Source organism: Myxocyprinus asiaticus, chromosome 45 (genome assembly GCF_019703515.2).
Source record: "Myxocyprinus asiaticus isolate MX2 ecotype Aquarium Trade chromosome 45, UBuf_Myxa_2, whole genome shotgun sequence".
NCBI classification, from domain to species: Eukaryota; Metazoa; Chordata; class Actinopteri; order Cypriniformes; family Catostomidae; genus Myxocyprinus; species Myxocyprinus asiaticus.
This window is the reverse complement of record NC_059388.1, coordinates 27,289,014-27,311,711: the sequence shown is the minus strand read 5'-3', so window position 1 is coordinate 27,311,711 and position 22,698 is coordinate 27,289,014. Positions and strand designations below refer to the sequence as shown.

The 22,698-nt window shown below is 42.4% G+C and overlaps 1 protein-coding gene across 4 annotated transcripts; it reads right to left on the bottom strand.

The window, feature by feature from the left end:
• Positions 1–587: 587 nt before the first annotated feature.
• Positions 588–20,625, bottom strand: LOC127435083 (vascular endothelial growth factor A-A-like). Of its 4 annotated transcripts, none has more exons than XM_051688250.1 (8): positions 19,834–20,625; positions 18,690–18,738; positions 17,897–18,093; positions 17,381–17,457; positions 16,941–16,973; positions 13,361–13,426; positions 3,456–3,602; positions 588–2,142 (listed from the first exon to the last, which is right to left on the bottom strand). In XM_051688250.1, exons 1-8 carry the CDS (start codon positions 19,999–20,001, stop codon positions 2,121–2,123), a joined length of 759 nt encoding a protein of 252 aa, XP_051544210.1. In that variant the 5' UTR covers positions 20,002–20,625; the 3' UTR covers positions 588–2,120. The 4 variants fall into 4 exon arrangements, with proteins under 4 accessions (XP_051544210.1, XP_051544211.1, XP_051544212.1 ...); XM_051688251.1 differs by having other exon boundaries at positions 3,456–3,599; XM_051688252.1 differs by lacking the exon at positions 13,361–13,426.
• Positions 20,626–22,698: the final 2,073 nt, after the last annotated feature.

The following is a 22,698-nucleotide window of genomic DNA, read 5'->3' as shown; positions in this document are numbered from 1 at the left end:
AACTACTATGTACTTAAGCATTTTATACAATGTACTTATGTATATATGTGTTGTTACATTGTACTTACATTTATAGTACCTACATTTAATAACATCTGTAGTTACACTGTTAACCTTAACCTCTAATCCTAAACCTAACCCTACCCCAACCCTAAACCTTAATCTAAACCCTAACCCTATCCGTACCTCAACCTCAGTAGCAGCAAATGTCAATCTTGTGATAATTTTGCAGAACATGTAGTTCCGTAATAAGTACATTGTATTGTATGTATTTTAATGTTAGTACATAGTAGTTAAAGACACCTAATATAAAGTGTTACCAAGAACTGTTCATCACATATTACCATATTTAAATACATTCCGTAGAATTCCAAAAATATTATTTTCGTAATTCCAAAATCAGCACAGAAAATGCTATTCTATTGCAGACTTTGTCTGGGCTTGCTGATAAATTTATCATTTGTGCATAGGACATAAATATTACTAATAATAAATACTAAATCCTTTGGCATCTAAACAATATATGCCACATGCGATATATGAGCGATATTTTCATGTAATCGTACCAACACATCAAAACAATGAAAGAGTTTCCAAACAAAGTTTTATAGAAAAAGGGCAATATAATTTGAAAATAAATATGTTTTACTACATTACACAGACACAAAAAAGATGTTAATATTTAACATATTTACAGGGAGTAAATAAATAATGTTTAAACTGTAAAACTTCAAATCAGACCACATCTGAGCATATACTGTATCAACTTGTTAGAACTTATGACAGTAAAATAAATGGTGGCGTGGGTTTGGCGGCCTATATTTACATTTGGCTGCTATATTGTTATTCAATACATATGTCACACTCTCATCAAAACTGGTTCATCAACACATACTCACACATGCGCACATCCACACACAAACACTAGCCTCATCTGCACACAAAATCACATTTACACAAATTGTTTGAGATCACAAAGCACACACACATTTGCAGAAAGCAGCAAAGTCAAGGCAGTTGGCAACATAACTCACTGATCAGCAATAGGAATGTTTCTCTGTTCAACTACAGAAAATAAAACAGGACGAAAAGCTTTTTTCTCTAGGCAGCCGTGGAGATTTGCAATATTGTAGACAAAAAATAAAAGGGAGAAGAGATTTATCTTACACTGCACATAAATAGGTCAAATTAAATACAAAGAGATTGAATACTGAAAATATTCTAAAAATAAACTCATAAATTACTGAACTGTTTGATGGAATAGATTTGGACTAAAATTCCAAGAAATACTGAACGACAATGAAAAACGTAAAGCGAAATCCATATTTCAATCCTCCAGTAGTATGGAAGCATGGAATCTAGTCACAAAATCTACTCAAAGTGGTTTCCAAACATATCAAATAATGAATATCCCTTAAGGAGTGAATGCGACCAAAAGCTTCTTGGATTTGCCTGGTCAAGGTCAGAGCGTGGTGCAAACATTTACCACAGTGGCAGGCAGGTTTCCATGGCATCACTGTGTGACATTCCAATCAGTTCAGTCTTTTGTCAAAACTCTCAAACCCAGAAAGTTGTCAGTCACATGTCCGTCTTTAAAAAACATAAACCTTGTGCTCACTGTCCTCGTACTGGGAGGAATGATTCCACAGCGCCATTCCAAGTCCATGTAGTGAACGGTGACGTATTCTTGCAGTCTTCTAAATGGTAACTTATTCGTTTGCGTTAATTTATGTTTAAATTCACATGAAAAACTGCACAGCAGACCCAAAATCCAGTGATGTGTTTCGTTGAGTGATTTTGATTATGAGTTTATGCACGGCAGCCAAGATCAGAAACGTTAACGCAGGTCTTTTCGAATCACCCTTTAGCAGCAAATCACATTCTGTGCTTTCAGTCTCTCGGTTCGCTTATAACACAAACGAATCATGAAAAATATACAGACAGAACATTTCATCAACTATAAACCCCCATCTCCCCAACCCCTTCACTTCCTTCTCTCATTCTCTCCATGTTGGCTCACAGGAAAAATTAGAAGAAATTTCAAAGCTGAAAGTTCAAAGTGCTGTGAAATATTAGTGAAATATTCCTTCATGTCAGAGTCCATTCTGAGTCTGTTCAGTTCACCTTCTTGGTTTGTCACATCTGAGCAGTAGGGGGAAAAGACAGTGAAAATGAATGTGGGCAATGGGATGGCATAATTATGCTCTGCTAAAAAAAGAAATAATCCAAGATGGCCAGTTGAGAGAAATATTGATATATTTAATTCAATATGGAAAAGTATTCAGAAGTAGTCCAAATTAACAATTTTACAAAATATTTGTGTGTGCTATGGATTTTTGTATTTATTAGAGTACCACATCATTAACATAGCAACATTCTATCGTCAAACTCTATTTCAATTTCGAGGGAAGTGCTAATTGTAGTGCAAATCAGTCATTTGTGATGTTCCATGTTGGTTAGGATGTCTCCTTAGAAGACTGTTGTCTATGTTGACAGTAGACAACAAGGCAGCTCACAAGGTTTAGGAACAGAGCTATGAAGATTTCCCTTGTTGACCCATACGACAGAAAAATCACAAATGAAATATTGAAAATCTCAGTTGTTTCTCTTAGAATCAATGAGATTAATTACATGGAGATCTGAAGTCTCCTGGTCCTTTGTTTAAAAAAAGCAAAAAAACTATGTTCCAGTGAGGCACTTACAATGGAAGTAAATGGGGGAAATTCTGTAAACGTTAAAATAATCACTGTTTAAAAAGTATAGCCACAAGATGTATACAATCTGCGTGTTAACATGATTTTTAGTATGATACAATCACTTACTAAACTTTTCTGTGTAAAAGACATACATACTATTACAACTTTGTTGCCATGACCTAACGCCGTAAACCCTAAAACCCTAAAATGACTGTAAAAACTACAAATTTAAACAAATTCAAGGCTCGAATAATACACAAGTTTTAACAGAAGAATTCCTGTAAGTGCTTTAATAAATTCTAAACTTCACATTTCTGCCTTTAAAACCCTTCAAAAATTGACCCCATTCACTTCCATTGTAAGTGCCTCACTGTAACCTCGATTTCTGCTTTTTTTAAAGAAAAGGCGGGATAAGTCGAAATTATTTTTGTGGTCAACAGTATGCCACAAACTCTATTGATTGCTGTCGAACTTGCATTGAACCCAGAATATTCCTTTAATTCTACAGCTCTGTACTCTTACTGTATGTCAACAATTCTCTCATTTGTTTCTATTTTAATTTCTCCTAAGATATTTTATGAGAAACATCTGAGACAAACTTAATACTTAAACATAAATTAGATAAGTCTTATGAGGTATGAAAGGGCAACTTCTGACAATACCAAACAGGAAAGTCAGGAAATAACATTTAATAATTAATGTATACACAAAAACATTAGTAGATATACAAATGTGTAAAACGTACAAACACCCACCAACCTGCAAGTCCTTTCGTTGAGCTCAAGCTGTCTAGACCTGCAGTCGGCTTCAGAGTATTTACAGGAACACCGACACGTCTCTAGGTCTTGAACAAACAACCTTCTCCTCCTCTCAGAACACATACTGCAGCAAGGCTCACACTGACTGCTAAAGAGAGAGAGAGAGAGAGAGAGAGAGAGAGAGAGAGAGAGATTGGGGGAGATGACATCACATTAAACATATTAAACATTCTCACCCAAATGCACACACAGACACTCCACAGAACACCAACACAAGCACTTAGTGAGTTTGATAACCAGCAAGCTATAAATCTTTCAGCATCATCCAGTCACTGCCAACCACACTCTGGTGTGGTACCATGTTTTTACCCCTTCTGAAGGTCCAAGGAAATTTTGGTAGCACGTAAATAGCTGAAGATAAGCAGGATGTGGCCATGCATCTGCAAGCTCAGTTGATGCGTGAAAATGTAACCAAATTAACCAGAATAAAATTGTTTCATTCACACTATCTCTGTCGCTCTCATTTACTCACAATCACTCCTACCATTATTATTCTCATTCTATTGTCATGTTAAAACTGAAAAGCTTACTGGAAAAAAAAACAAAGAGTGCAGTGCATGAGTATACATGTAGTATTTCCATTTATTGCCTCTTGCAGTGTTTAATCATGGTATTCAGAACATATGTTTATGTACAGTACAAAATGCTGGACTTCTAGAAAAAGGTTCACACAGGTTTGTGCCAACTGACCTTTTGTGAAGTCAATATTGCTCTGAGGACAGGTTTATCAAAAGCATCCATAATCTGATTCTAAGACTAACCTAAAGGCCTCACACTGAGTCCAAATGTTTTTAGAAGATGACAAAACATTCAGTGTGAATAGTTTTGTTGCAAAAAATAGTCTAAAAATCTTTCATGGTTTCTTTAATTGCATCAGTCTTGGTGTGAAGAGGCCTTAAACACGAAATATACTTGGTGCAAATACATGAATGCAGACGCTTGTAGATACAGTACATATGCTTGATTTCATGCATTTCAGGCAGTCACACTAGGCTTTGAGCGTGCAAATTTTTTTGGACAATGTAACGGACCACGATATGATGTCAAGCAGGAGGGCTTCTGGTGTAAGTAAATAATGCATCACAAATAACAAATAATATTATATTAAAATTTTTTAAATATATTGTCTACTCACTTTCCTGCAACAATAAAACACACAGCTTTAAAATATGTATTTGTGATGAGGAGGAGGGTGTGGCCGGGCCGAGAGGATTCATGCCTGGCGCTGAGTTGCCCAATCAGTGGGAGAGAGATAAAAGGAGGAGCCGGGGATGCCAGAAAGAGAGAGAGGGACACATGCAGCAGTATTTTGTGTGTGCACTTTTATTGTTTCTGTTCAGTGTTTTATGTTGAATTAAACTCTTTTTGATTGTTAATCTGGTTCCTGCTTCCTCCTTTCCCGATGAACGAGAGGCTTGTCTGCCACAGTATTCTTTATATGGAGCCAAGAGTTCGGGGTGTGATATTTTTATCTTTTATTGGTCACGCGTCCTCTCGTCGTACAAATTTGCGGTTCAAATTTTAACTTTGGTACAGAGCGTCATACAAAATTTCTTCGCATGATGCGTTTCTGGTCTCCGGCATTCAAATGTGTTTTACCGTGATTGATGGTGCCTACACACTAGAGTTCACGCTGCGTCAGAGAACGCTGCGAATGCACTGATTTCAAAGGGGATTGTGCGTCGTAAGGATGGATAGGGAAAATGCAAGGGTTTCTGACAGTGAAGCTCCATCATGCGACCAAAAGTTGAGAAGATTTCAACTTTTGCTGCAATGCACTCTGGTGCAGGCATCCGTTGACCAATGGGAATCTCGGAGAGGTGGGACTAGTTGCACGGTGAAATCGACGAAACATGGCGGAAAAACTTAAACAAGTGGTGTATTCATTCCCTGTCCTCTATTATCTATCTCTGTCAGGCTAAAAAGATAGTAATTATGGAGAGAAAGCCTGGATAGGAGTTTCAATGTTAAAGCTAGGATGTGCAATCTTTTCCAGAAACATGTTTTTGTTATACTGGTTGAAAGTCTCTTCACATCCTGATAACAATCAATAATTTAAGTGGTCTAAATGTAAAAAAAAAAAATAAAAAAAAAAAAAATATATATATATATATATATATATATATATATATATATATATATATATATATATATATATATCTTCTGTGGAAGGGACAGGACTAAAAAATTATCGACCAATCATTGCATTCGGTCCGAACGTAATGATAGGATGTCCTTCCTGTCTGTCAATCTATATTTGCATACCACCGCGCAACTTGTTCGCGCAGACGATCACACGTCATCAGCGCGGGTTCCTTGATGCTGTGCAGAGTGAGCGTGAGAATGAAAGGCGAACCGCAGCTACCTTATGTTCCTCCTGAACCACCAGTAAAAGGAAACAAGAAAAGAAAGACCATGTTAGAAACTTCTACAATGCTTAGACTCTGCTCTGTGTCATGTGTGATAGAGGAGGCGTGGCTTTGGAGACACCTCTGAAGCGAGGGCGGGCTTTATGCTTTTAAAGCTAGCTTGCTAACTACTAGCCTCTCTGGATTACACACCTTAGCTTTAACTGGTACATTGTCAAAAAGATAAATAGACATCTCTATCTGTGACCACCCTTTTCCCTCTGTGGTACACACCTTTTAAATGGACCTTTCGCAGTCCCACTCGTCAAACAATTTCTCTAGTGTGTAAGTGCCAGACTGCGGTTCATAACACAACGCATGGATGCATTGCATTCTTAATGTTGCCGCAAGGGGTGCTATAGCTTTCATTGGTGTGAACTGTCCACTTCGATGGTGAGTTTTCTCCTTAAAACCTACAACTGTCCTGGCGGAGCAAGAGAATATTGCTGAGCAAGTAAGGTAAAGTCAATATATTTATAGCAACTTACCTGAATAATAACACATCCAGTTTGATGGCACAGACTTTTGAAGGTAACTCTATCGCCCCCTTGAGTACTGAGGTTTGTTACCGCCACAGTAACGCAAGAACGCACGTTAAACATATTTAACCGGACCACACGTTGGCAAATCATTGGCCAAGTGATCGCATCTGTGTACATACTTGCGTTAAGTATATTTCTGTCCTTAAAGGGTTAGTTCACCCAAAAATTAACATTCCCTGTCTGTCACTCACTCAATGTTGTGTCGATGTAGTGACACTAGGGGTTTGCTCTTGAGATCCCAAATCACCTTTGCTTTATTCAGAAAAGGCCAATGAAAATTGCCGAGTGGAATTTGCATGCCACTCTCCGCCCCAGACATAGGGGTATAAAAGGAGATGGAGTGCACCACTCATTCAGACTTGTTCTTCGGAGCCGAACGCATGTTTGTGTACATCCTGTCACCTTATTCCTTGCTGCTGGAATTTACGGCGCATATCAGCGGTCGCCCTCGCACGGTCGAGTGTTGTGCTTCCCCTGGGGGCTTCAGCGGCTGAGTCCACAGGTTTTAAAAGAGTATATTCCAAAAGAGTATATTTTCTCTAAAAGAGCTCGCACAAACGATTGGAATCTTTTTAAAGATGTCCTTTCACCTTTGTGCTACTGGGTGCGGCCGTTACCTCTCCCCACCGGATGGCCATGAGATCTGTCTCAAGTGCTTGGGTTGCCAGCACGACGAGGCAGCTTTCGTGGAGGGATCATGTTCTCACTGCGAGAACATGCCCATGAGAACGTTGCGGTTGCGGCTCTCTTCCTTCTTTGTGAAGCAGAGAGCCACCACAGCTGCTCCCGACCTGGTCCGTTCTGCGTTGAAACTCAGGCGGCAGCGTTGGCGAGCGCTGCAGGCGATTTGGATGTGGATATGGAAGTGTTTCTGCCGGCTCAATCCCCGTGGACCTCCCAGCCCCCAGCACGCCTGTTCTGCCCGGTAGAGTTCACGAGCGAGGTAGGCGGTCCAACTCAGGGTGGATTTAATATCTCGTTTGGGGCTAACGACGAGGATGAGTTATCGGTTGCAGCATCGGAGGGTGGGTTTCTGCTTTCGGAAATGGAGGAATCTTCTGAGCTCCCGCTCTCGGGCGGTAGAGCTCAGGATGAGGCGGATGCTGAGTTGGCAGTTGTGCTTGCCCAGGCTCCCACGAACATCGGGTTGGAGTGGAACCCTCCGCCCTGCCCTGAGCGTTCCCGGCTAGATAATTGGTTTCTGGGCTCGTAGCGCGACTCACGGGCGCGCCTCGCCCCAGTGCCCTTCTTCCCGGAAGTGCACGAGGAGCTCACGAAGTCGTGGAAGGCATCTTTCTCTGCCCGTACATGCTTCGCCGGCTCATCCACCCTAACTACCCTCGACGGCGGAGCGGCTAAGGGATATGTTGAGCTTCCCCAGGTAGAGCGCGCCGTCGTGGTGCATTTATGCCCGCATGGCACAGCCACCTGGAGGAATCGACCAAGGCTCCCTTCCAAGGCGTGTAAGTTTTCTTCGTCACTCATGGTGAAGGCTTACAACGCCGTGGGTCAGGCCACTTCCATCCTGCATGCCATGGCCATCCTGCAGGTCCACCAGGCCAAGGCACACAAAGATCTGCATGAGGGTAGGACCGACCCAGGGCTTATGCAGGAACTGCGCATCGTGACCAACCTCGCTCTACGGGTGATGAAAGCAAAGGCTGGAAGCCTGGTTAGCACTTTCCAGCCCATCACGATGGCTCATCAGGACAATCCGGCTCGGCTACGTGATCCAGTTCGCCAGACGGCCGCCCAGGTTCAGTGGCGTCCTCTCCACCGCTGTGTGAGGCGAGGATGCCTCAGTCCTTCAGGCGGAGGTCGCCACACTTCTGGCGAAGGGAGCAATAGAACCCGTCCCCTTAGCCGAGTCGCACAAGGGCTTTTCCAGCCCTAATTTTATCATGCCCGGGGGGGGGGTGTTGCGCCCAATCCTGGATCTGCGTGCCTTGAACAGAGCCTTACACAGGCTTCCATTCAGATGTTGATGCTGATTTCTGTACAACATCAGGATTGGTTCGCAGCCATCGACCTGAAGGACGCGTAATTTCACGTATCGTGACACAGACTTTCTTCGGTTTGCCTTCGAGGGACGAGCATACCAGTACAAGGTCCTCCTTTTCAGTCTGTCCCTGTCTCCTCGCATCTTTACCAAGGTCGCAAAGGCTGCCCTGGCCCCGCTGAGGGAGAAGGGCATTCGCATTCTCAATTATCTCGACGACTGGCTGATCCTAGCTCACTCGTGAGATCTATTGTGTGCTCACAGGGACCTTGTGCTTCGGCACCTCGACCGACTGGGGCATCAGGTCAACTGGGAAAAGAACAAGCTCTCCCCAGCGCAGAGCATCTCTTTTCTCGGTATGGAGTTGGACTCGGTCACCATGATGGCACGCCTTACGAACGAGCGTGCACAGTCGGTGCTGGCCTGCCTGAAAACCTTCACGCAGAAGGTAGTGGTCCCGGTGAAACAATTTGAAAACAAATGAAAAAAAGAGGCTCCTGGGGCATATGGCATCCTCGGCGGCAGTACTCCCCCTCGGGTTGATGCATATGAGACCGCTCCAGCACTGGCTACAGACTTGAGTCCCGAGGTGGGCATGGCGCCACGGCACCCAGCGTGTGACTATCACGCCTCGGTGCTATCAAACTTTCAGTCCTTGGTCAGACCTGGCGTTTCTACGGGCAGGGGTTCCCTTAGAGCAAGTCTTGAGGAGCATCGTGGTCACGACATATGCCTCGAATTGGGGCTGGGTGCTGTGTGCAACGGGCAGGCAGTATCGGGGTATCGCTCTGGACAGAGCAACGCCTGAAATGGCATATCCTCGGCACGGATGCCTTGACACACAGCTGGCCTCGGGGGCCGAGCAAGTACGCGTTTCCCCCAGTGAGCCTCATTGCACAGATGTTGTGCAAAGTCAGGGAGGATGGGCAACAAGTCCTGATGGTTGTGCCATGCTGGCCCAACCGGACTTGGTTTTCAGACCCGATGCTCCTGGCAATAGCCCCTTCCTGGCACATTCCCCTGAGGCAGGACCTTCTCACTCAGGGGCAGGGCACGCTCCGGCACCCACGGCCAGACCTCTGGAATCTCCACGTCTGGCTCCTGGATGGGACGCAGAGCACCTAGCAGGCCTTCCACCAGCGGTGGTAGACATGATCACTCAGGCCAGAGCCCTCTCCATGAGGCGGCTGTATGCTCTGAAATGCATCTCTTCACGAATTGGTGTTCTTCCCGCGGGGAAGATCCACGGAGATGCGCAGTCGGGTCTGTGTTGTCCTTTCTACAAGAGGGACTGGAGAGATGGCTGTCTCCCTCTACCCTGAAGGTGTACGTGGCTGCTATTGCAGGATATCATGAAACAGTGAATGGGAGACCCTCTCGACAGCACAACCTGATCACCAGGTTCCTCAAAGGCGTGAGGAGATTGAATCCCCCTAGACCGCGCCTGATTCCCTCTTGGTCTCTGTGGTCCTACCTGCCTTACAGAGAACCCCCTTTGAGCCCCTGGAGCAGCCCTAGCTCAGCACTTTGTCCCTGAAGATGGCCCTCCTGGTGGCGCTCACTTCTATCAAGAGGGTGGGGGACCTGCAGGCGCTCTCTGTCACCAGCGAATGCCTGGAGTTCGGGCCGGCACACTCTCACGTGATCTTGAGACCCCGGCCCGGTTACATACCCAAAGTTCCCACCACTCCCTTCCAGGATCAGGTGGTGAATCTGCAAGCACTCCCTTCAGAGGAGGAAGACCCAGCCTTGTCGTTGCGGTGTCCAGTTTGCACCCTGCGCATTTATCTGGACCGCACGCAGAGCTTTAGACACTCGGAGCAGCTCTTTGTCTGCTTTGGAGGGCAGCAGAAGGGGAAAGCTGTTTCCAAACAAGGTTGCCACATTGGATTGTGGATGGCATTTCTCTGGCTTGCCAATCACAAGACCTGCCGTGTCCATTGGGAGTCCGGGTGCACTCCACCAGAGGTGTTTCATCCTCCTGGGCACTGGTCTCTCTAGCAGACATATGCAGAGCAGCGGGTTGGGCTACATCCAATACATCTGTGAGGTTCTACAACCTGCGCATAGAACCGGTTTCGACCCGAGTGCTATAGGGTAACAACAGGTAGGCCGGGCGGGTGTATCACTTGCATTGTGTCTTTCCCCTATTGAGGTGATAATGTGCGCCATCTTGTCCACTACAGTTCCCCATAACTGGTGAACACTGGACGCCTTTTTAATTCCTTAAGCACTATTCGGTGGGGAACTCAGCAGAGGAGTGATGCCACCAGGCCCAGTACTCGCTGTATGCTCCTTTTCAGGTGAGCCCGTGTACTTGGGCTCAGTGCTCCATACATGGTGATTCCCCCCTCGGTAATCCTGTATGATGCATTTCCACTGTTCGGTTTCCCCTCAGGTGAACCCTGTGTTTCCCCTCGTCAGAGTTCTGCTCTGCCTCGGCCACTGTTGCGGTGTACCCTCTCCATAGATAGGGTCCTCCCCAGTGGCATCATTCCATATGTGAACTTCCCCGTCGGTAAGTCCATGTGAGGTATTCTCCACATGTTAACCTCCCTCCGGTAGGATGTGGTCTCCATAGTGCTCTCCCTCCTGGAGAGGGAAGAGCAATTCCCCAGCACTATTCTAGCAGGTACTCGGCGGGAAATACTTAATACAAAAATCAGGAAAGGCCACCGCCTGTAGCTTCCTCGGGTAAGTGCCTCCTCCCACCCTTGTTGGGACTGGGGAGACACCTTACTTAACTTGCTGGAAGGTCACAACGTGGTCGAGCACTCGCTGCGAGGCACGCAGCAGCCTGCCCATGTCTGCACCTCCGTACCTCGCAACACGGTTCAGCGCCTGCAGCGTTTCGTATAGGAACCCCTAGTGTCACTACATCGACACAACGTCTAGTGAGTGACAGACAGGGAACGTCTTGGTTACTGGTGTAACCTCTGTTCCCTGATGGAGGGAACGAGACATTGTGTCCCTCCTGCCATGGCGCTGAACCGAGCGCTGACATGGCTGGGACTATCTCTCGGCTCCTCAGCACAACTCTGAATGAGTGGTGCACGCCATCTTCTTTTATAACCGTATGTCTGGGGCGGAGAGTAGCATGCAAATTCCACTCGCCAATTTTCATTGGCCTTTTCTGAATAAAGCAAAGGTGATTGGGGCTCTCAAGAGCGAACCCCTAGTGTCACTACATCGACACAATGTCTAGTTTCCTCCATCAGGGAACAGAGGTTACACCAGTAACAAGACGTTCATCACTTACCCTCCTGTTGTTCCATATGACTTTCCTTCTTCCGTGGAATACAAAAGGAAATACAATAAAAGTAAATGGGGAAGGTGGCTGTTGAGCTCCAAAAATGCACAAAAAGTACCAAAAATGAAAGATTTTTCATTTCTGGGTGAACTATTCCTTTAAATCTAATTTTCTTTTAGCACCTAAATAAACCAACAATCTCCCTGCCCTCAGGAAAAAGACTGACTTCAAAAAGCACAAGTTTCACAGGGGCAGATTGTTCTTATATACACAAGCCTTTGCCCTTTCATTCTCATTGAAACACATTTCATTTCTCAATTACTGGGAGAAGCACCCAAGTAAACAGGCTGTTTGACTTTAGTAATGCTGTGTGGCAGATCACACAGCAGAACAATACCAAATTTAGAGCAACAAAAAAACATTGCACACAATCCATCTCATATATCAGAACCAATGTGAGGACGACGGTCAGTCCTAATACAATGAAAAACAAAAACATTCAAAAACAGGAAGCAGCACAAACATGGTAGTGATTCCAACACAAATATTATGACAGATTAGTACCATTGACTAATAGCCATGCTGATGTGGTGGGTGTGGTAAGTGGCCATGTCAGCCACCTCACTACAGCCCACCTCTCCTCCAATCAAAGAGCGTGATTCATTGAGGCCTGTGGCACAACTTATAGAGCACAACAGTAGGGTTTTGGAAGTAAATATCCAATTCATTGTCCATGAAGAAACTTTTAGCAATGATTTTTAGTGATGATAACCTTTCCAGACAGACCTACCATGAGCTCCATAGTAGTCATGTAATGGTACATGTTTCTGTATAAGCCATAAGTCAGTGTGATTTGTACTTTATTTTAAAAATATTTCCAAATTCTCAGTGAATCCTTCAGCGATCAAATAATTAATAATAATTATAATAATTCGCTGTCACCATGAAAACGGGAATTGCAGCATAAAGAGCTCAATAGTGACCACCCACTTCCATAAAGCATTGCGAAGAACGTAATCGGGTCAGTCTTCCTAGCCTCTGCAACTGACATTAGATATATCATATTTTACACTTATAATTAATAACTTCAAATCAACTGTTTTGTATTTTAATGTCGTTTCTGATTTGATCATGTCTTTCACAATGCTTCATGGGATGAGCAGTTCATTCCCTCATAAAGGATGTTAATTACACAATCTTGTACATGCAAATACATTCAAATGAGTTTGGGCTCAAAGGTTGAGCTGGCTGGTTTGGTTCAAGGTATGAAACTCTCTATTAATGAAGCTTTGAAATCCCTCTGGTTAAACTGAATGGGTAAAAAATACTTCGGTAACCAAGGCCACTGAAAAAGTGCCGTCCACTGTTGCAGTCTAATGTACTAGGCTGTCCAATCAATTTGGTCAAATGTTAATAGTTTAAGCATGTGCATTAGTCACTAGTGTGTCAGGCTCTGTCAGAGCAGAGATCAGGGAGATAGTTGTGGTCAGTTTTAATTAAATGAAGGAGGAAAAGATGGATTAATGGCTATTAACAACGGAATGCACTGATTAAAGGAGGCAAAAAACCTCCTCCCAAATTAATTTGACGACCAAGAGTGTCACACTCAGGTGCAGGTGAGAGGAGGCGAACGCAGAGGTCACATACAAATCCCGCTTTTTTTCACGGTTTTTCTTTCTCTTTCGCTTTTGGCCTTTGCCCTTCCGGGGTTTTCTGGAAAGGGAACAGGACAAACAAAGAAGAACATCGAAAAACAAAAACTGAAATCGCAGTTGTTGCAACATATCACATTAAGACTGCAGTAACAACGCAGTGCTAAAATGATCCAGATGGAAACACCAGCAGACATGTCCTACTAAAATCCATTTTTCTCTTCTTTTTGTTGTATTAGCCCCAGAGACAACAGCAAACTCCCAGGACATGAAACACAAATTAGAAATGACAAGCCAGACAATTCCTTAGAATTCCTAACACAATACGTTTTTAATAAATAAACAAGACATTAAATCATCAAACGACTTTCTCCAGTAATGTTAGCAGGATTCCTGGCTGGTGCTCTCATGACTACATGAGTTACAAAACAGAGACAAACTGATTCAAACTGATCCAAAGCTCTAAACATGTACTGGTGAGGTTTCACTTTTAACTTGATTAGTGATAAAATTATAATGCCTATGAAAGCTGTTTTTACTATAACAGGAATGTAGCTAATGCTTTACAATAAAAATTCAGTTAACCAGCAAATCAACACGACATTAAGGACATTTGCATCCATCCATGTATCTGTTTAAGTAGCTGAGCACTCCGGCATATCACGTCAGGAAACTTGAAAACTACGATGTGAACTTTGCCTTCTCTAACAATCACGCAATCCAACTGCAAATTGATTAAATATGTGCCCAGCTTCTCTGTTAGGTTATTTGCATTAGTGGTAAACCGATATGGGTTTTTCAATAGCTGATGCAGATACTGATAACTAGAGAGCGGGGAGGATGACGGCAGATTTATATATGTGATATAGGCTAATAAAATGTAATTATAGCTTTTAATGGTAAACTAGATATCAGCTAGGTTGATATACAAATGCATTTGCTCTCCCCTTGTGTCCAAAGTTTCAAAATTTGTCAACAGCCCTGCCAACAGACACTACCAAAAGATCAGTCGACAGACCACTAATATTAATTGATTATACATATATAGGCTTTCACTTTTAAAGTAATAAATTCACTAATTTAAACATTTAGCAAGGGCTGTTCATATATTTTGGAGGGAGAGCTAAAGCTTCTGTTAATCAGCCAAGTGACTGAGCACAGTTATTGACCAATGCCAATGATCCCAAAATGGCCATATATCAGCCGATTTATCAGCCTTGCCGATATATCGGTCTATCGCAACTTGGAAAATTGTATGGAGTAAGACCTTCTTAAAAGCACACTTCACAAAAGCATCTTCTGCCACTCTCATGAAGTCCAAGTTGTTTAAACAAAACATCAGGACTATAAAGCTGAATTTTGCAGACACAGCTGACATATCAGCCTTGTTATTATGTATAATTACATTCACTCTTTCAGAGGTCAAATTCGATCGTGTTATAAGCCAGCATCTCTGAACATGGTGCTCTGCGGAGGAACAGCCTCTGTGTCAAAAGGACACTTGTTTACCAGAACTAGATAGCATTAAACTTTTTAAAACCAGAAAAATAACCTCTGACCCGTAACACATCAGTGTGAAGATCAACACCCTCTGTGGTACTGTCAACTTCAGTAAACATTCAAAAACTTCAACCTACATTATCTGGCGAGAGGGAGTCAATGGAGAGGGGGTTGACTGACCACTGCGGTATCTCTTGAGGAGTGGAAATGAGCTCATAAAGAAGCAGAGAAAACACTGTCTTATCACTGGACATAAAAACACTTCAGAGATGACAAATCCCTCCCTCACCTCAATGAACCTTAGATCATAAAACAGAGCATTACCACAGATGAGATGAATGCAGGAAGAGGGCATTGAACTAGCGGGCAAAACTCGCACACCTGCTCACGGGGCTCTTTACACACCTGAGGGGAACTAAATTTACACCTCAGAAGCCGATGCGCAATAACATGAAGAGATTAAAAGGGGAAGTACATCAGATAGCGGTTTGAGGGTCAGAGTGTATCACTGAGCTCATCTGCCAGTCACCTGTAGATGTCTGGGTTAACAAGGGCAGTAGTTCTGGGCTTGTAGTTCTAGGGCTGGACGATATAGCTAAAATTATCAATATTTTTTGGCTTTTTGGCAAAACTCAAAACTTATCTCTATTTACTGGCTTAAATTTGTGTTGTTTAAATGTTTCAGAGTAACCATTATTTCAACTAGACTGCCATTGTTGTCAAAGAGATTCAAAACAGTAAAATACAGTAAAATCTAGTTAAAAGTAATCAAATGCATGTTTTCTAATATTTTAATAAACATTTCAATCCTACACAGTGACTTTTGTGAACATATTTGAGTGATTACACGAACAAACCTTTGAATCAAAATTAGCCTAATGAAACTTATTGGCAAAACAAAAATCATCACAATATTCACAAAGCTGCTTAATTAAGGGTGTGTTCACACTTGGCAGGTTTGGTTCAATTAAAATGAACTCTGGTGCGATTGCTCTGTTAGTGCGGTTCATTTGAACAAGTGTGAACGCTGTCACCCGAACCTTGGCACGCACCAAACGAACTCTGGTGCGGTTCGATTGATATATGAATGCAACATGGACCAAAGAGGTCTAAACGGACCAAAAACAGGAAGTAATTTGCCTAATACTTACCTCAAACATACCTGGTTCTTCTCATCATAGGAGCTATGGTGCCCATTACAGTTCAGTACAGGTGTCGGAACCGCCATCAGCCGTCCTTGCAGCATATCTTCGTTTGTGTGTGCGACGGAGTAATTCCTGGCACTGTTTTGACTCCTTTACACATTTTATTAGCTCTTCGTTTGTTCTCAGCTGGTAAAAATACCACCATATATACATATAGAAATCTAATGAGCACATTTAGCCCAGCAACCAGCATTGTTTTGGATGTTCGGCAAGTTGCGTCAAAAAATATACGTCATAAAAGCGGTCCAATCAGGTTGTGACTTTTTCCTGATGCCTTTGGTTTTGTATCGTTAGGTTTGGTGTTAAAAATGCCAGTGTGAACGCTAAGCGAACCAGGACTAAGTGTATCATTTTCTTTTTTGGTCCGGACCAAGAGAACCGAACTACAAGTGTGAACACACCCTTAATCTCAATGACAAAAAAAAAAAAAAAAAAAAAAAAGAGCCTTAAAATCATTGCAAATATATTGTGAATATTTAATATATCGTCCAGCCCTAGTTTGCATGCAGCTTTAGTTTGACAACTGTGTCACTCTCTCGCAAGATTTGCAAGACTTAAATCAACCTTTCACTTGATTCATGGGGTTAATACCAACAGTGAGTAGCTCTGCTGTTCTCTAAAAATCTGATTTTTTGGCTTTATGTAACATGAAAAGGATGGAGACAAGATGAATAACAGGAAGGAATACACCTAGCTGGAGATAAGGGTGACTAAGATAACGGCTGAGAGATTATGAAACAAAAATGAATGCATGTATGACAGAGGGGGAAATGGTAGAAGAATAAAAATAAAAATAAAATAAAAAAAGAGCGAGAGCAGGTGCATGCAAGCACACACACACAATCACTGCTCTAAAACTATAGGACTCACTTTTCTCTTTTCTCTGAAACATCTTTCTTCACCCTGAAAGAGCAACAAAAGGAGAGCGAGAAATTAACTCAGGGAACCTGTTTGTTTGTTTAGACATAAACATATCTGTACACGCACACACAAATACACACAGAATAGAGAACAGAACAGTATAATCATGGCAGGGCAAACCACAGTAAAATTACTACAATACAGTTCTGAAGAAAATGTGTGTAGTTCTTGCCCATGCAAAGCTCAGAATTGCGTGTGGGATCAATTTTGCCCCTTTTTACCATCCTCCAGGCGAAAAGTCTGATCACTTCGAAAGTAGCCCAAGTTTGCGAAATAGTATGAAAATGCCTGCCTTAGCAAACACCACTAATTATAGAGCAGACTAATTAAATCACAGAACAGATATTAGGGGACCTGGGGGGAAAAAAAGTGATTGTGAGTATTCTTACCGACATTGGCATTCACGGTGTTCTGCAAAACTCATGAAAAAGTCACCTTGATGGCGAAGTGGTTTCACTCTTTTGATCTACAGAAAAATGCAAAAAACTATTACACACATTGAAAAACCACAACACACAAACAAGATTCAGACAAATAATGTCAGGCTGTCTGATGATAATTGAGATAAAAAGCAAGTTACGGTCTGGAGGCTAAAGGCCAAAGTATAAAGTTTTCTGCATGCAGGTACGTCTCACGCACAGTGCGCGATGCAAATTTCATCATCAGCACAGTACACGCAGTGTGTCCGCGTCTTTGTGCATCGTCGGCGCATGCGTCTGGAGTTGACTGTGCTAAAAGAGTATCACAAAGCATTCGTAGTGCGCATGCGTCAAACGCGTTCATATGGGTTCGTGGTCAAAAAAGTATACTGTGAAAAGCTAAGTGCTCGAACATTCACGAGACGGTATGGCACACGAAACAAAACAAAGTACACCCCAGCCTTTAGGGAATGAGCTTGGACTGACCTCTAAAGTAATATTGTAGATGATGGTGGGGGTACACTCCATCATCTCATCACTGCAGCACCCAGCACAGCGGGTCAGAACCACACAGGACGGGAGAAAGATATGCTCTGTGTCATCAGGGTACTCCTGCTGAATATCCACCAGCACTTCCCGTGGTCGGCAGAGAGACCGGTTAAAAACCTCCATAAAGGGCACCACTGCAAGTGAGAAAGAAAGAGAAAATCAGCCTAAAAGTAGCATTTTTATGTGCTCAAGAGTAGCACCTTTGCTCTTTTTCAAAACCAACACTGTGTTCGGAAATGTTTAGGAGCATTTCTAGAAACTTGTGATGTGGTGATTGTCTGGGGTGTCCAATTGTACCATGTACAAGCACTGTCTTGCACTCTGCCCAGCTAAAAGAAACCGACTCCTACACATAAACATTTAGTGTGTGAGTGCATTCTGTACAGTTGCGTGGTTGTTCTCATGTACCACTTGGCAGACCAACAGCTAGATTAATTGTCATTTTAATAAAATGTAGTCTAGCTTCTCTGAGCATGGCAGAAGTTTAGCAACGAGAGGTTGGGCAAGGCTCATTCCAACTAATCATTGGTGGAATTACATGTTAATAATCAGTGCACACTGTATTCCACGTTTTAAATACATTTCACAAATTGGACAGATGTGTCCTGTTGAAGGGAAGCACAACAGCACATTTCCCAACACTTCGCAAGATGGCGCTGTATTCAGGGACTGCAGACTCCCATGTGTCAACCCTCTGCTGTTGATGACCCCATTGAGCGCGAGCACTCACCGTCATACATGCTTCTGCCTCCGTCCTTGGGTATGGGTATGTAGGCACTCTGTGGTAAAAAAGGAAATTGTAGTTAGAAATGCATATGTCAATACTTTGTTCAGTTTAATATAAGCCTATATGTTTACAGAAAGAGTCTGCCTAATTGCTGCATTCCCTCAGATGTAGGATGATGCAACAAATTACCTAATTTCATTTCAAAGCCAAGGTTCCTTGCTCAGTGTAGACTACGAGGTTAGCTTAAAAAATGTGTTCATTTTGGCACGTGTATGTAGTTAAACATTTCTTATTTTTACTTTTACCCCTATAGCATTAACACGGCACATCCTAACGTCCCGTGTACCTATGGTTTCTCCATCTCAAGAGGCAAAACTTTAGGCTAAATGCTGCCACGGCACTGTATGCCACTCAAGTCCCAACTCAGACGCGTCATGTCACTTTAAATCACTTTAAAAGACTTGATGAACTTTATATTTGGTTTCATAAGCATGTATGTTTTTTGTTTTGTTTTTTTAAGACATCATTTGTGAATTCATGGTCGTTGATCCTATATTTCCTATTCACATTTGCACATTCAATGTTTCAAATACTTATCGAGTGGTCTAACTGATTGGCAGTTCTAGTTTTATTGATGCCACTGGATATATTGTTGAAACTTCAATATGAATACGTCTTTTGATTGAAGGGTTTTAAGGGTACCGCCGATCTAGGTAAAGAAGAAACGAAATATATCATAACTTAGACTATATGTGTGATATATCCCTATCCGGTAGTCTGATTTCCAAACGCCGGATCCGTCTGAAGCGCAAAACTGCAGCTGCGCCTTTAAAAAAGCGTAATAAAATCACGAATGTGGCTATGATGGGGCCTTCACCAAAATCGACAACAAACTTCCAAACAGTTGAATGGACTTGAGCTGTTTGCTGAAGCCCCCTGTCTATAGTGTTAAAATGGCCCAATGTTGGTGGCCAGATCTGCTTGTTCAGGTCATTTTAAGTAGCTTGGCTAAACCATTGTCAGTGACCTCGCAAGGGGAAAGACAAGGACGTCCAATATAGTGGCGCAGGCACATTACATTAGAAATAGCGACATTTAATATTCACCCAATGTCCCCCTTGTAAACATACAGGGATATACAACTTACCTTGACAGCTGAAAAATACAGAAGCGTCACAAGAAACAATTGGAGCAAGCGGACAGCAAAGTTCATGATTGAATTTATGAGGCGAATAAATCTTTTTAAAATCCTATCCGACGATAGGCGGACTTTAGCAAACGCATCGGTAAAGGTCTCAAAAAACAAGTTAGACATGAGTAGAGCCTTCTACAAACGGGGTCCGAGCTATAGGGACAACAAGGATCCCATGTTGGTCCCACAACACACATACAGGCGAGACACCTGAGAGGAGAGAGAGAGAGAGAGATCCACAGCAAGTAGGTTACAAGGTCTCTCAGCTGTTGCCGATTATTTTCAGAATATCCAGAAATATGAGAATCCAGGACGCAGGTCCTCTCACATTGTTGAGAAGTAAATCATTTTTTTCCTCCAAGGCTATTACAATCCACATCACAAAAGTAATCCCATGCTTGGCTTGCCACCCGTCTCCAAGTGCGTTGGGTTCATTGGGAAAGGGGTGCAGAAAGCAGAGTGAAGCTCACCCTTCTGATGCAACTTTGAGTGTTGCCAACACTGTATTACTGGAACATACAGTGATATTGATTGGAACACAAAGGCACTAAAGAGCGCGAGAGTATGCGATATCCAACCGCACTTCTGGTCCTGCAAATGAGCTGCGCTTTAATTCCGCTTCCTTTTGGATTTGTCGGCTTGATTCTCAAGTTCTCCCTCTCCTGCGCTGTAACGCACTGCCGTTATGAATGGTCCGGGACGCCGCCGTTCCCCGGTTTTATCGAACAGCCTCAGCTGTCGGTCAGCTCTGATTGAAGCTCAGGCGATTGGACGAGTCACCACGGTGGGCGTGGTCATAGCGCTTTCATAGTGGTGTCAGATGGACAGCTCGGACGTTAAGTGTCACTTTTAAGTTCAATGTGCAAACCTTGACTTTTTGATAACCTCGAGACGAGCTTCTGTTAAACGTGAGAGATATCACTTTCTGCTTTATTGCTTGCAAAGTTCTGACATAAATTCAGGAAGACATTTAGGAAGTCAATTATGTTCAAATACTTGAGATAAAGTAGGTTTCATGGCATTACTGCTAGTATTAAGTATTTAAAACTAGCCAACACTTGTGTATCTTCATTGCAAGTTTATATACACTCACGGAGCACTTTATTAGGAACACTATGGTCCTATTAAAATTATCAACATGGTGTTTTTGCTGTTGTAGCCCATTCGCCTCAAGGTTAGAAGTGTAGTGCATTCTGAGATGCTATTCTGCTCTCTACAGTTGTACAGAGTGGTTATCTGAGTTACCATAGCCTTTCTGCCAGCTCAAACCAGTCTGGCCATTCTCCGTTGACCTCTCTCATCAACAAGGCATTTCCGTCCGCAGAACTGCCGCTCACTGGATGTTTTTTGTTTTTGGCACCATTCTGAGTAAACTCTAGAGATTGTTGTGTGTGAAAATGGTTGATGTGAACATTAATTGAAGCTCATGACCCATATCTGAATGATTTTATGCACTGTACTGCTGCCAGAGGATTGGCTGATTAGATCATAGCATGAATAAGTAGGTGTACAGGTGTTCCTAATAAAGTGCTCAGTGAGTGTATATATTAATAAATTGGGTCCAAAAGTGAAACTGTTTATAATCTGTATTATTTTCATAATATTCTACATAATAATTTCATTGAAAATCTGAACATTTTTATTTTATTTTATTTATTTATTATTTATTTTTTGCTTTAATGACAACTTAATAGCACTCAAGCTGGCATGGAGTTAACATGACCAATGGCAAAAAAAATAAAATAATAAAAAATAAAAAATAAAAATGTAATGATTTAGGAAAAGTGCAGAATCTTAAATATTTCTTCTTTTTTAATTTTAAAAAAAAAAAAAATTATTTTTTATTTTTTATTAAAAAATCTTTATAAAGCTGTCTGTTTATTTCCAGGATTAAATGCAAAATGTGGTCTCAGACTTTGGGACACCATTGTTTATATGCATAGCTTTTATAGACTATATTGACAAATACTTTCTTTTAAAACTATAAAGGCATGTGCATGCCTCGTCGTTATGCTTATTTATTGTATTATAGCGATTTAATACGTTTATAATTAATACTACAGCAAACGATAGGTTGTACGTGCAGAAGCATAGAGGTCCATGTGCGTAATTAGAGTTTCAGTATCATCAGCATCACATTACGAGAGCGCTGACGTCTTTTTTGGGGCTTCTCGGTCATCCGCAAGGTTGCTTGGAAAGCGGAAAGCGTGCTAGGTAATTAGGATGTGATCACATGTGTGAGGGTGTTTGTTCGTCCATCACCACGTACAGATGTGTGAGCGCTCGAGCACGTAGAAAAAGACCTACTCGCTCCTAGCGCGTGCTGGACATGTGAGCTACGGTCAGTCCTGCCAGCTGGCGCGAGACTCCGCGCGAGTCATTCATTTTCACAACACGACAGTGTGGATTTACATTCCCCTTTCCATAAACACATTCAGGAGGGGATGCGAAGAATTCAACTGAAATGATGAATTAAGAAGATTACTCGTCGTTTCATTTTTATATTTCAGATCAAGGGAGATTTTCCTTCAATGCATGAATGTGTATGTGCTGGTTATAGCGGATAGTTAAGCCAGCCCAAAGTTTCCGCTATGGCAGTTTTACACGTAGGCAGCTTTGAATCGAGGAAGGTCTGGAGAGCCTTTATGGATAAGTATTTTTTCCAAATAGGATTTATTTTTTTCAGCTCACTGCATAAACTCCCTTTGATGAAACGCGGTTCATGAGGCTAAACGTGTCTCATATGCCATCTTTTTTATTTAAATAAAAAAACCTCCATATTTTGTGCCTGCTTTTTGAAGTTTTACTATAAATTGCATT